This window comes from Bubalus bubalis, chromosome 4, assembly GCF_019923935.1.
Source record: "Bubalus bubalis isolate 160015118507 breed Murrah chromosome 4, NDDB_SH_1, whole genome shotgun sequence".
Taxonomy (NCBI): Eukaryota; Metazoa; Chordata; class Mammalia; order Artiodactyla; family Bovidae; genus Bubalus; species Bubalus bubalis.
The window spans coordinates 15,583,118-15,597,782 of NC_059160.1; the positions used below are offsets into that span (position 1 = coordinate 15,583,118).

At 51.6% G+C, this 14,665-nt stretch overlaps 1 protein-coding gene across 1 annotated transcript in view; it reads right to left on the reverse strand.

The window, feature by feature from the left end:
- ANO2 (anoctamin 2) overlaps positions 1-10,988 on the reverse strand; it is a 328,569-nt gene extending 317,581 nt beyond the window's left edge. The window contains exons 1-2 of the mRNA XM_044941951.2: positions 10,787-10,988; positions 9,383-9,709 (exon numbers count right to left, since the gene is read on the reverse strand). Coding sequence (XP_044797886.2) covers positions 9,383-9,649 — 267 coding nt within the window. The 5' untranslated portion in view covers positions 9,650-9,709; positions 10,787-10,988. The remainder of the gene's footprint in view (positions 1-9,382; positions 9,710-10,786) is intronic.
- Between the last annotated feature and the right edge of the window lie 3,677 nt (positions 10,989-14,665).

Here is a 14,665-nt window from a genome sequence, read left to right on the forward strand (position 1 = left end):
GGGTTCAATCACGTTGTGGATCAAACCACACGCTTCCAAATACAACTAGCACGGAAGGGTCAGCTGATGTCACAGGTATGCTTGGCCCCACCCAGGCCCTGATATCATGCCCCTGCCTCCAGACTCCTTGGGAACCTTCTCTGAGCCAGTCAGTCTCCAGGAAGCAGCCTGTAAGTCTTCCCATCTGATTTCCCTTCATACAGCAGCCAAGCAGGACAGTCACTGTCTGTCTCAGCTTCTTCTAGGTTTGTGGAGTGATGTTCAGGGGTTAATAATCATTTTCTGGGTCTGGAGCCCTAGGACAGTCAGATGGAATCTATGAACCCCTTCTCAGAACGTTTCAGTGTGTACAACAATCATACAGAATAAAGAGAAGACTCATCACACAGGAATCAAAATACTTAAATGTAAATGTCATACACTTACTGCTTTACGTGAAAAAGTAAAAGTGTTAGTCACTCAGTTGTGTCTGACAGTTGTGACTCCATGGACTAGCCAGGCTCCTCTGTCCATGGAATCCTCCAGGCAAGAATACTGGAGTGGGTTGCCATGCCCTTCTCCAGGGGATGTTCCTGACCCAGGGATTGAACCTGGGTCTCCCACACTGTAGGCAGATTCTTTATTGCCTGAGCCTCTAGGGAAATGTATGAGACAGTCATACACATACTGCTTTAACAAGGCATCCGATAGCAAGCCTAACAGCACATCTAAACCTTGTCATCATTTCAAACTAATGACGAGCATCAGTGGTGACTGAGACTTGTGCAGCCATTATAAGGGGATATGAAGCTACATGTGACTTCCATTGCTGACAAACTCCCAGCTACTCACAGCAATGTCAGTTCGTACCTATATCCTTAACTCAAGTAAATGCTATGTTTTGGGTAAATGTTGGGGCTTCCCATGTGGTGCTAGTGGTAAAGAACTTGCCTGCCAATGCAGAAGACGTCTGAGACAAGGGTTCAATCCCTGGGTCGGGAAGACCCCCTGGAGGAGGGCATGGCCACCCATTACAGTGTTCTTGCCTGGAGAATCCCCACAGACAGAGAAGCCTGGCGGGCAACCGTCCATGGGGTTGCAGAGTTGGATGCAACTGAAGTGACTTAGCACGCACGCACCTAAATGTTGGTGAAAGTAAGTGCCATTTTATACCACCTGAGTTGATGAATCCTATTCACAAAACCTGCAAGGTTTAAGAATGCTTGATGCTGCCATGTAGCCCCAGGGGTCATCAGAGAGAAGGTATAGGGGCAGCATAAGGAGCTGACCAGGAGTAGCAGGGAGACCCCTTCCACAGTGAGGACAAGGGGACACTTAAGGCTGGTGGCCCAGAACCATTCTCCCCATCCCTCAAGCCCCAGATACAACCACTGGGCTTCTCCAGGCCTCAAAGGCTCAAAGAAGACTCCCACCACATACAACACCCACGTCTAAACTTGCACTGTCCTCCCAACACTGCAGCTTGCAGGGGGGCAAATGCTCACTAGAGATCTGATAAGAGCACCAAACATAGCCCACTCAGGTGTGCTGAGCCCCGAGCATCTGGGAGTGAGGAGAAGGGAGGCGATTCCGTCTAGAGCTTCCAGGTGGGCTTCTCCCATCACCAGACCACTGGTCTCCCAGCACTCTCTCCCTACTCGGTAACTGCACATTCAGGCCTGATCCTGTGATTCTCTGTGGTCAGGGCTGCTTTCCCTACTAGACCAGAGGCCCTTGTGGCATCAGCTCCAGCCCAGGACATGACACTGAATCAGTAATGTCTGATGAAGGAGATGCAGGAGAGAGGCTGCCAGAGATTGAACCAGAGATGGAGCCTGGTGGGTCTCCTCTGGTCTCTGCTTCCCTTTGGGGCATCTTGACAGCTGGAGTGACTTACCCAAGCAGTCTCTGTTCATGAATATTAGTTTTTAATTACAAAGTCTGAAAAAGGAAATTGATATTCACCCAGGTTTGGGGGACTTGACTTGCTCTCTTTGCTTCTCTCTGAATCCCCGCCCCCAGGCTGCTTAGGGTAGCCGGGAGATGCTATCCACCCAGGCCTGCCCTGCTCAGCTGTGCGGTCCCAGGGGGCAGGGTCTGCTCCGGCTGTTGTGTATCCTGAAGCTCCCTTGGGGCAGGAAAGAGGCAGGTGAGATGCCCTGGGCTCTGGTATGCTGCGTCAGGGTGGGGCGAGTGGAACAGGAACACATCCCAAAGCCAGGGGAAATCAGTGCATTTTCCCCAGTCATTAGAGCAAGTCAACAGCCACGGGACCACTACCCACACCCATGAGAATGCAACAGCATCACCAAGAAACGGAATAGACTGGAGTGTCGTTAAATGCCATGTTCGTATCTTCCCTGCTCTCCCTTGTAGGCCTTCTTAAGAATGCAAACCCCTATTCTATTCCTGAGAAGGAAACAGACTAATCTCACAATGGTGTCAAGGATGCGGGGAACCCCACCCCATAGAAATACACCACTCACTCAGGCCAGTGCCCAACAACCTGCCTGGGGCCTGGAGGCAGAGCGGCCGACAGGAAGACCTCCAGGTCACCCTAGAAAAGCAAGCAGCAAGGTTTTCCTGAGAATCAGGGAATCTCCTACACCCTATTTCTCCCAGCAAAGCAAAATGATACAGGTAAGAGAGAAGAAAACGCAGGTCTGAGGGTCTCATCTGCAGGGCTGTGGACAGATACCATGTAAGGAGAAAGACAGCAGTTTCACAATGTTGCCCCACCACCATCCAAAAGCCTAGGAGGACAGGGCTTCCCATTAGTTATTTAATCAGATGTATAAAAACTCTTCCCGAAAAAGGTGATGGTTTAGTCACTAAGTCGTGTCCAACTCTTGCACCCCAATGAACTGTAGCCCTCCCAGGCTTCTCCAACCATGGGAATTCCCAGCCAAGAATACTGGAATGGGTTGCCATTTCCTTCTCCAGGGGATCTTCCTGACCCAGGGATCGAACCCAGGTCTCGAGCATTGAAGGCAGTCTCCTGCATTGCAAGCAGATTCTTCGTGCAAGAAAGGGGTAATGACAGAATTCAGGTCAAGAAACAGTAGCCTCTGGTTTGAAGAGAGTGAGGCAGCATTTGATTGTCCCAGCCTGCCAGCTTCTCCCCTAAATGAGCCCCACTGGGAGGTCCCCATGTTCCGTTCCCCAGAGGTCCCCTAGATGACTCCTTTTGACTCAGCACAATAATCTGGGTTGAACTGTCAGGTGTCAAGGCCACAGGGCGAAGAGTCGGGTGTCAGAGACATCCTGTCTTGAGAGGAGGTGATCTCCTCTCCGTAGAGATAGAGGAGCGTGGTTATTCCTGGGTTCCCACCCGACACCAGGTCAGAGAGAAGGGCTCTGCCTCCTGAGTGAACCTGCAGGCCTCCAGGCTGGCACTCTGCCCCCCATGCCTGACACTGCCAAAAGCAGCCTGAAGACCTGCTAGAGAAGCCAGAGCACTTGATGCAAAGGCAGCTTCTGCTAGGAGTCCTAGGGGTGCCCTAATCCCAGGAAAGCCAGCGCCGAGCAAGGGGGCACCTGGTCTCCCTGTCCATGCCCCCTCTCCATTCCCAGTTGGGAAGATCAGCTGCCCACAGGGCTGAAGTTTGGGACCACGCCTGCTGGATTCCAGGGCCTGCAAGTTGGGAGAAAGTCTCTGCACCGTTGTGTAAACATGCCCTCCGGGCCCATCAAGAGCATCACATGCTGTCCTGGCTCTGGGCTCGCCCACCACCTAGATGCCCCTTGGTGCCACCCAAGCATTTGAGTCTCTGCCTCTGTCCCTCTGGCTCTCTGGGTCCGGGCAGGAGGTCTGGGGGAACACAGGAGGCCTTGTTCAGCCCATCCACTCTACAGCCTGTCTGGAGGCTCAAGGCTGGGTAAGTCCCCTAACCGCTTACATTCATTCGCCTCCCACTTGAATGCAGTGATTTTGATGCTCAATTCCAAAGGGGAGCCCACATTTATCGGAACTGGCAATGAGGTTGCAGGGGTCTCTGTCACCCAGAGGAATCTCCAGCAAGGTCTTTAGATGAAATTCTAATCAAATGGTCAAACATAAGAAAATATAGAGTGAACCATGGCTTAGTCATCCAATAAATACTAAATAGTCTTTAAAATACAAATGTGGACCTTGTCAATACATGACAATATGTGCACAAAATGAAAGGGGACACGCCAAACAAGGGACACACTAGTTCTCCTCTGTCTGAAGCACGCCCAGATATCAGCTAGAGTTGAAATGGAGTCCACGATACTCAATCCATTAGAGTTTGGTGAACACAAAGTTCTTCTGATCTGTAAGGCTAAGTGCATATTTTTCATAGGTGTCCAATAGGAAACCCACTTCCTCTCCATTTGCCTTAAAATCAAAGCAAAGCTAGAGCCTTAGAGGCCATCCAGCCCAGGAGAAGGGGGACAGTCTAGAAGGTGGGGCCGCTGCACCTGCTCTCCAAACATCCAGCAGGTGCAGCCGGGCAGTGTCCATGCCCAGTGAGGGACCAGTTCCAAACTGCTGCTCACAGCCAGAGGCTGGGCATCCCGACCCAGAGAGCAGTTTAGACCCCAACAGGCCCCCAGAAAGTTGTTCAGACCCTCATGGTCTCCACCTCTAACCAGGGTTTAGCACCAACTTGACCTAAGGGTGAGCGGAAGGGATGGAGAAAAGCATGTGACACGAGCCCTGAAGGAGGTGACAATTCACTCACAACTTTGTTGGGTGACAACCTGGGTGCCCATTATCATTAGGGGAGTGACTAGGTAAACAAGAGCTCATCTGTTAGAAAAAAGGAATTAGACGCATGTGCACCGGGGAATACTTTGGCCACCTGATGCAAAGAGCCAGCGCATTGGAAAAGACCCTGATGCTGGGAAGGTCTGAAGGCAGGAGGAGAAGGGGTCGACAGAGGATGAGATGGTTGGATGGCGTCACCGCTTTGATGGACATGAGTTTGAGCAAGCTCCAGGAGATGGTGAAAGACAAAGGAGCCTGGTGTGCTACCGTCTGTGGGGTCACAAAGAGTCAACACAACCTGGCAACTGAACAACAGCAACACTAATGGTCTGAAAAATACAGTGCTGAGAGAAAAAGGAAGGGAACAGAATGGGTTTAAGACAGAGCGCCACTATGTAAATGAAAAATGCATACAGTTCAGAGAAACTATCACCACCAAGAGGGTGGTGAGCCTAAGGAGCTATGACAGTAAATACCATGTGGGATCCGGGCGGGGATCCTGGAGGACAAAAAGGGAGAAGATTAAAAACCAGCGGACTCTGAACCGAGAAGGGATTTGAGTTAATGACAGGGTATCAATAGAGGCTCATTAACTGTGATAAATGTACCGTATCAATAATAGAGGAAACTAGTGTGTGGGATGGAGACCTCTCTGTCCAATTTTTCAGAAAATGTAAGACTCTTTTATACGCTATTGATACTAGCTATAAAATAGATGACTGATGAGAACCTAAAGTATAGCACAGGGAACTCTACTCAATGCTCTGCTGCTGCTGCTAAGTCACTTCAGTCATGTCCGACTCTGTGTGACCCCATAGACGGCAGCCCACCAGGCAGTGACCTAAATGGGAAGGAAATTCAAAAAAGAGGGGACGTATGTATTTCCATAGCTGATTCACTTTGCTGTACAGCAGAAACTAACACAAAATCCACCAATACAAATAAATGTTTAAAAAGCTGTTCTAAACAATAATGTCTTTTTTTAAAGAAAAAAAAAGGCACAAAGCAAAAGCAACACTATACGTTTCCCAGAAACACCAAGCGTGGGAATGACGGCCTTTGAGGGCAGCAGGCAGTGAGCAGGGAAGGGTGAGGGGACTAAAAGAAATCACAAGGAGCACAGGCACCAAGGTGGCTGCAGGCCTTGGGTTCCAGGGCCAACCCCCCAGGCCTGATGTAGGACTGCAATCAGGGGGAAGGTGGACATGAAAGCCCCTCCCCTGTCCCCAAGGGAGCAAGATCAAACCAGTCCATCCTAAAGGAAACCAACCCTGAATATTCATTGGAAAGACTGATGCTGAAGCTGAAACTCCAGTACTTTGGCCACCTGATGCCAAGAGCTGACTCATTGGAAAAGACCTGATACTGGGAAAGATTGAGGGCAGGAGGAGAAGGGGACGACAGAGGATGAGATGGTTAGATGGCATCACCAACTCAATGAACATGAGTTTGAGCAAACTCCATGAGATGGTGAAGGACAGGGAAGCCTGGTGTGCTGCAGTTCAAGGGGTCACAAAGAGTAGGACATAACTTAGCAACTCAACAACAACAACAGCCCCTGTTCCCAGCAAGGGCGAAAAGGCAGTGGTGATACTCCCACCCTATACACACACCTGTAGTCTCAGGAATATTCCTCCCTCTTCTCAGGGTCTAGAATCAGGCTACTCAGAGGATCGGGGGCTCAAGACCGATTGGCAGCTTCGGCAGGAACCCCTGTCTCTTGTGAGTCTGAGTGTCGGTGTTAGGACCATCGACTCTGGGTTTTATCTTTATATAAATAAATAAGTCACAAGAAGGACCTTTGCACACCAATAACAATAATGCGCCATGACTGAGAACTGTGATGAACTCAACTCTGCATCAGTGGTACCCAAACGCATAACTTTGGAAAAGAGAAGGAGGGGAAAAAATAATAAAGCAAAACACTGCAAGAGAGTAGGTCAGGATGGCTACATGAGTGGCAGAGGCTTTGATGACAGAAGGGACTTGGGGGATGCTGAGTAGCTTGGAAAGGCCCCGGGAAAGGAAAGTTAACTAGACCTGAAGCCAGGGTGAGGGGCCAGGAGGGAAGCGCTCTTGACGAGTACACAGCAGGGACAACAGTCCGGGACACACTCCACCTGACTCCAGTCAGAGGCACCAAGCGAGCCCTGGGTTTCCAAAGGGGAAAGTCAGCACGCCCACAGTAGGGGAGCCCCTGAACACTCGTCAGTCCTAAGAGCTAGCTCTGGGCCCTCCTAATTCCCAGCCGAAGCCAGCAAAATCCAATAGCAATCACAATAAAACATGCTGGGGGGCAGCCCACTAGGAGCGGTGCAGTTACATTTAAATTTCAGATTAGCCACAAATAATATTTGAGTAAAAGTATGTCCTTAATGGGGCTTCCCCAGTGGCCCAGTGGCAAAGAACCTGCCTGCCAATGCAGGAGACACAGGCTCGATCCCTGGGTCAGGCAGATCCCCTGAAGAAAGAAATGGCAATCCACTCCGGTATTCCTGCCTGGGAAATCCCATGGACAGAGGAGCCTGGCGGGCCTCAGTCCATGGGGTCGCAAAAGAGTCAGACACACCTTAGTAATCAGACACAACAAATATCCTCAATATTGCATGGGACACACTTTGATAAAAAAAAAATTATTTGTTGTTAATCTGAATTCAAATTTAACTAGGTATCTTGAATCTTTATTTGCTAGATCTGGCAACTCTCCATAATAACAATAGCAGTTAATACTGACTTGTTACACCTTCAGATACTTCTAGTTGTCAGGTTTCCCCTTCACCACAACCCAGCGAAGACTGTAGTATTATTCCCTTTTTACATACAAAGAAACTGGGATTCCAAAGGATCAAGCCACTTGCCCAAGGTCATGAGGCTGACAGATGCCAGGCCTGGGATGTGGACATCTGTGTTCAGACTCCAGAGTCCAACTCTGGGGCAGGTTGCTGTCTCCCAACTCAGCACGGGCACAAGGCGCAGGCTTCGGCTGCCTGAGCCTCCCTGCCTCCCTGACACACAGTGAAGGTGCAGCCTCCCACAGTGGTGATGCCAAGAGCGACTTGCACAGCTCCCAAAACGCACCTCGAGACACCTTACGACCAGACCCCAGTCAAAGGCACTAAGCAAGCTCTGGGTTTCCAAAGGTGAAAGTCAGCACGTCCCACAGCAGGGGAGCCCCAGGCGGCCTTAAAAGAGCACACTGGCCCTATATTGGTGCAAAGAAAAACACAAAAAGGAGCTCCTGATTTAAGAGTGTGGATAAGCAGCGCAGGTCAGCACAGCCAGGGTCAGAGCTGGGTCACACACCATCCTGCCTGGGGATAGCAAAATGGATGAATGGCCTCAGGGGATGTCCCTTCCCCTTTGGGGATGGCGTTAATGTGAAATTTACAAAACAGGTATCTGATGAGAATGTCACCCCGTCCTTCAGCATGACACCCCTTTCTATAATCATGAGTATTCACTGAGCACCTACTATGTACCAGACACTGTGCTAAATGTTTTCATTGGCCTAACAATGGGGCACATAAAAGTACAATCCTGCAGAGTGTCTATTTGCAAATGAGGAAACTGAGACTTGGGGAAGTCATTTATTCAACTAACGCTAGTTAAGCTCTATATATGCCAGACTCTGTCCAAGGTGCTCGAGATACAGCAGTGAACCAAACAAGACCCCTGCCTTCATGGAACTGGGAGGGGCAGAGATAAAAAACAAATCTACCATGCTATTTCAGGTGCTAAGTATAACGAAGAAAAGTGAAGCAGGGTCAAGGTACAGAATGATAGGGGTGGGGGGTACTTTATCTAAGACAGTCAGGGAAGATGTCTGGAAGGAGGTAATATTCAAGCAGAGGTCTGAAGTGAGGGGCCGAGCATGCGCAGGTCTAGAGGAAGGGAGACCGAAGCAGAGATGACAGACCATCCGTGCAAAGGCCCTGAGGTAAGAGTGACAAAGACATGACTGAGATAAGGCCGGTGGGCTGGAGCCAGCACCGGAGAGTGGGAGGGGCAGGAGGTGAGCTTGGAGGGGATGGCAAGGGCCAGTCATCTTTAAAGGATCGTGTGGTATGAAGAAATGGATGGAGAAGAGAGTGAAGAAATGGATGGAAGGATGGATGGATGAAACGATGTATGGATGGAAGGATGAATGGGTGAATGGAAGAACAGAGAGACAAATGTGTAGATAAATGGATTTATCTGATCAGAGGTCAAAATACAGACAGCTTACAAGTTGATAAAATGTGTCTGATGTTCCATTCCCAAATAACCAATTCCCTGGGAGTCCCAGGCAAGGACTTTTCTTAATAATGTAAGTCTCCTAGACAGAAACTTCAATCCAAAGCACAACAGGCAAATCAGGTCTTCATTCCAAGGAAAGCATTACAAAGGCCACAGGATGGCAAGCCAGGAAGAAATGCCTTGCCTTCTATCTCTAACATCTGTCTTTATCTCTAAGCCAGCTTCCAGATGGGCGCCCACTCCCAGCAGCTGGGAGCTGGGATCCCAGAACTCTTCTTCAAGTCCTTGAGCAAGAAAATCCCCACCAGAAGGAAAAAAACAGCATGCCAGACGCCAGAGCAGAGCCAAAGGCTTCCTGCATGTGGCCCGATGGCCAGGAACCCAGCCCAGCACAGCCATCGCACCCCAGACCCTCGGCCACCTGCCCAACCTCACCTCCAAGTCCTTCTCCAGCTCCAGCCCAGCCTCCATCAGGTTGTGCTCAAACTCCTCTCGCTGCTCCTTCCTCTCCTCCTCCAGGGCATCGAGCGGCCCCAGCTCGATGTCACCGGGAGCCCCCGCCTGGGGGTCCTTGCCCGTCTCGCCATTGGAGACAATAGCCAGATTGTGGCCCGGGGAGCTGTGGCCGGGGTGCGCCCCGCGTTTCCGGTAGTGGTAGGCAAGCACGTAGTCCACCTTCCTCTGGTTGTCATGGAAGTGCATGCGGCTCACGTGGGCCTCCGAAGACACCGGCTCGCTGGCCTCCAAGTAGTTGTTGATGACCTGGCCGAAGAAGAGGGGACACGGACCGGCGACATCCAGTGAGGGAGGGGCGAGAGGCGCAGGAGGCTGACCTGGCGCTCTGGGACCTGGGAGGGGGACGAGGAGGCCAGGCCCTCACAGCGAAAGGAAAGAGAGGCCCGAGTTCATCGGCCAGGCCGCCACTCCTCCGCCCCAGCCCCGGGTCTAGCCCCGGCCCACAGATGCAGCACACACGCACGCTCACGCACACAGATGCACATGCAGCGTCAACCCTGCGCATCCCACCACCCGCCTCCCTCCGCGCACCAAGCCCCATTCCAGCACACGCGCACAAGTCGAGCACTCAGCCTCACACCGGCACACACGCGCTCTGACACGAAGGGCCCCCCTCATGCACCACGACACCCCTACCTCCTTGCAGAGGTGCAGGCCTGCCTGCAAACACGCCGTACTCACCGGCAGGTTCTCTGGATCCATTGGAACAAAGGCCGATTTCTAGCCGCCTGGCCCACCCCACTCCTACCCCACGGGGGATTCACTGTCCACTCTGCGCCTCACAGCGCCACATCCTCCTCTACCCGCTCTCCGTCCTCCCCAGCCACTGGCGAGGACCCTACCAGAGAGGCTGCGGTCCACTCCCGTCTGCTCCCGGAGGCGACGGGAGGTTGAGAAGAGGAGGAGAAAGAACTAGGTGGAGCCGTGGGAGGGACCTGCCTCCCGCTTTGGGTGTTTCCCTGTTTATTACCGGTTTGATATCCATCTGCCTCCGCAGCCACCTGAGAGGTCACCTGGGCAACCAGATGAAGCGCCAGGCACAGGGGAGAGCCTCGGAGGCGCCCCAGCTGAGGTCTGGGGAGAGCCGGGGAGCCTGCAGGCCAGGGGCGGGGCCACCCAGCCTCTTACACCTGTCTTCCCATCCTCCTCTGACCAGGGGACCCAGTGCTACTGGGACAGTGTGCCATCCCGTCTTGGAGAGACAGGAGATGAAGAGAGCCTAACAGAAACCCCGCCCCCACACACAAACCCACAACACACACCCCGTGCCCCCAAGTGGAGGGTGCCCCACAGGCCCGCCCATCCACATGCCCCAGTACTCACAGAGCTGTTGGGGGGGCTCCCTCCACCGGACGCCTGGACGGAACCTTGAGGGACACAGCCCTGCAGACCCTGGGCTGGGGGACCCGGCACCTGGAGGCATTGCTGTCCGTGTTTGGGGCCCTGACCCCCTCTGACCACTGCCCGCGGGCTCAGCCGGCGTGGGGAGCCAGGGAGCAGGGGGATGTCTGTGAAAGACAAGGACACAGAGGGACAGCAGCTTCAGGGGATGGGAAAGCATGGACACAGGACCCAGAGCAGCTGAGGCGCTGAGCCTGGGACCCCAGGGCAGCCCTGAGAACACACCACACCTCCCCACAGCTGCCCACCGCCCCCACCAGCCAGTCCTCATAGGCTTAGTTAGCCAGGCTCACACTGGCCATAGAGGAGGGGGTGGGGTGTTCCCATCTCTCTCTCACACACACACACACACACACACGCACACACACGCACACACACACACACACGGAGCCTAGAGCTACCAGCAGTAGCTCCTTATGATGACTGTCATAATCTCTTACGGTTCCCAGACACAAGGAGGGCAGTTGCCTGGAGGCAGGGTGGGTGGGCACTGCTGGAGAGACACCCTGAATTAATGCCAAAGGTTTAGTCTTTAGGGTCCCTCCCAGGGCAGCAAGAGAAGGGAGCACCCTGGCAGCCCTCACACCCCTGAAGAAGACAGACCAAGGGTGGGCTCAGGGCAAGGGTGACCAGAACGGTGGAAAGTCAAAGTAGCTTCAGGAAAGCTAATAAGCCTGAATCTGAGTCTTGAAGCATCTGGAAGGCAGGGGACAGAACACCAAGGGGCAGGAGTGGGCATGCATGCTGGTGGGGCGATGGGGGCCTCCAGTTTAGGATATCAGGGCAGGGGCTTCTGTCCTCAGTTCCCAGTCTTGCTCATCCCTCTCCCCTTGTGCATTTCTGCCCAGATCAGAACTGAGAGCAAGACTGTGCACCCCAGAGTGTGTGTCTAAACACACCCTGAAAACCTCCATGTATGTCTAAACAACCGGAGACCATCCTGATGAGTACCTGGGCAGGTGATACAGTGGATGCTCACTCAAGGCCCATACTCCCTTGACAGCATTCAAGGAATGAATTCACACCAGTGACCCTGGTGGCTCAGATTAAGAGGCAGCCCAAAGCTTTAGTCACACCACTGTCTGGGAGCCACCATCCCCTAAAGGAGCCACTGGGGCTTTGAGGCTGGCCTCCAGGGCCCCACTGGCCACCCTGGCCACTCCCTCTGCTGGCCCTCTGATATACGGATCACCGCTGCCTGGGCTCCTGCTTTCATGCCTGCCTTCTCCCATAACCAGCGATTAGAGAACAGCGTGGAGTTCAGCCGTTCCAGCTCCAGACAGACATTCCAGGAAATAAGGGCATTTTAGAGAGCTCTGTTGGGCTTCCCTGTTGGCTGAGTCAATAAGGAATCTGCCTGAAATGCAGGTTCAGTCTCTGGGCGGGGAAGATTCCCTGGAGGAGAAAATGGCAACCCACTACAGTATTCTTGCCTGGAGAATTCCATGGACAGAAGAGCCTTGCGGGCTACAGTCCATGGGGTCGCAAAGAGTTGGACACAGCTGAGCAACTCACACACGCACACAGAGCTGTCTTTGCAATATCGACTCCATTTTTATTTCCCTTCTTACACCATTCACTTGGCTCTTAGCACAAATGGCCTTGAACAGGAGATGCCTGGGTGTTTGTGGCTTAGCCACCCTCCTGGGTTCTGGGGTGTGATACTGTGATTTATTGTAAAAACAGATAATTTGGCCTTTGTTCTGTACCTGCTACTGCTGCTGCTAAGTTGCTTCGGTCGTGTCTGACTCTGTGCGACCCCAGAGATGGCAGCCCACCAGGCTCCCCCATCCCTGGGATTCTCCAGGCAAGAACACTGGAGTGGGTTGCCATTTCCTTCTCCAATGCATGAAAGTGGAAAGTGAAAGTGAAGTCGCTCAGTCACGTCCAACTCTTAGCAACCCCATGGACTGCAGCCTACCAGGCTCCTCTGCCCATGGGATTTTCCAGGCAAGAGTACTGGAGTGGGTTGCCATTGCCTTCTCCAGAGCTCCTAAAACCCTCAGAATTTCCTAAGTGTGGAGAGCAATCAAGGTGTCTTTTGTTATGTTAACGAGGTGACTTTGGGGAAGCTCCCCGCTAACCTAAGAATGGGGCCTGGTTGCTAGGGGAACTGACCTTGTGATGAGAGGGTGGACCTTGCAGTCTCCCCTCCCCTTCCTCCACCTGCCCTCCTAGGAGGCTGTGGGGCTGGAGATTGAGCTTAGTCACCATCGGTGGCCAGAAACTTAATCAATTGTGCCTGTGTAATGAAGTGCCCCAAAAGGATGTATTACAATCAGTCATGCCCCTATAATGAAGCCCCCAAAAGGACAGAGTTCACTGAGCTTCCAGGTTGATGAACAAGTGGAGATGTGGGAAGAACAGCACATCCAGAGGGCATGGGATTCCAGGCCCTTCCCACGTATCTTGTCCTCTGCATCTCATTCATCTGGCTCTTCCTGAGTTGTACCCTATCCTTTCATAATAAACCAGTGATCTAGTGAATAATGCTTCCCAGCTGGATCAGTGGTAAAGAACCCACCTGCCCATTCAGGAGACGCATGAGACTCGGGTTCAATCCCTGGGTCGGGAGGATCACCTAGAGGAGGGCATGGCAACCCACTCCAGTATTCTTGCCTGGAGAATCCCATGGACAGAGGAGCTTGGAGAGCTACAGTCCAAATGGTCGAAAAGAGCCAGACATGACTGAAGCGACTGAGCATGCATGCATGTACATATGTATATGTGCAACAGAATATTACCCAGTCATAAGAAAGAATGAAACAATGTCATTAATAGCATCATGGATGGACCTATAGATTACCACAGTAAGTGAAGTAAATCAGACAAAGAAAGACAGGTATTGTATGATATCACTTATATGTAGAATCTTTAGAAATGAGACAAATGAGCTTATCTACAAAATATGCTTCCAAGGTGGCTCAGTAGGTAAAGACTCTCCCTGCAATCCAAAAGACAGAGACATGGGTTTGATCCCTGGGTTAGGAGGATGGAAACAGATTCACAGACATAGAAAACAAACTTAGGGCTACCAAAAGGGAAATGGAGTGGGGGAACAATAAATTAGCAGTTTGGGATTAGCAGATGCATCCTGCTATATATAAAATAGATAACATGGTCCTACGGTCGAGCACAGGGAGCTGTGTTCAATATTCTCTGATAAACCACAACGGAAAAGAATACAAAAAAGAACAGGTATGTATACATTAAATGAATCACTTTGCTATGCATCTGAAACTAACACAACACTGTAAATCAGCTATACTTCAAAAATAAAAAGAAGACAATAAGAAGCATTTGAATCTGTTGGCTAGCTACTGTCACCCCAGCTCACCATTCATTCATTCACACATTCAAAACCATTTCATAATCATTTACCACACACCTTGTCCTGTCCTGGATGCTGAAACCTGAAGATCTCAGAGTCTACTTGGGGAGACAAACGGTCTAAATCTGTAACTTTAATATGTAATAAGGGTACTAAATCACAGGAAACTTACCATTTTTGATAGGCCCCTATGACAGAGACTTGGGCTTCCCTGGTGGCTCAGACAGTAAAGAATCCGCCTGCAATGAAGGAGACCCAGGTTCGATCCCTGGGTCAGGAAGATCCCCTGGTGAAGGAAATGGCAACCCACTCCAGTATTCTTGCCTGGAGAATTCCATGGATAGAAGAGCCTGGCGGGCTACAGTCCATGGGGTCGCAAAGAGTCGGACACGACTGAGCAACTAACACTTCACTTCATGAAACAGACTACAAGCTGCTTACCAAAATCCATGTTCTCCGCTTCTCCCTGA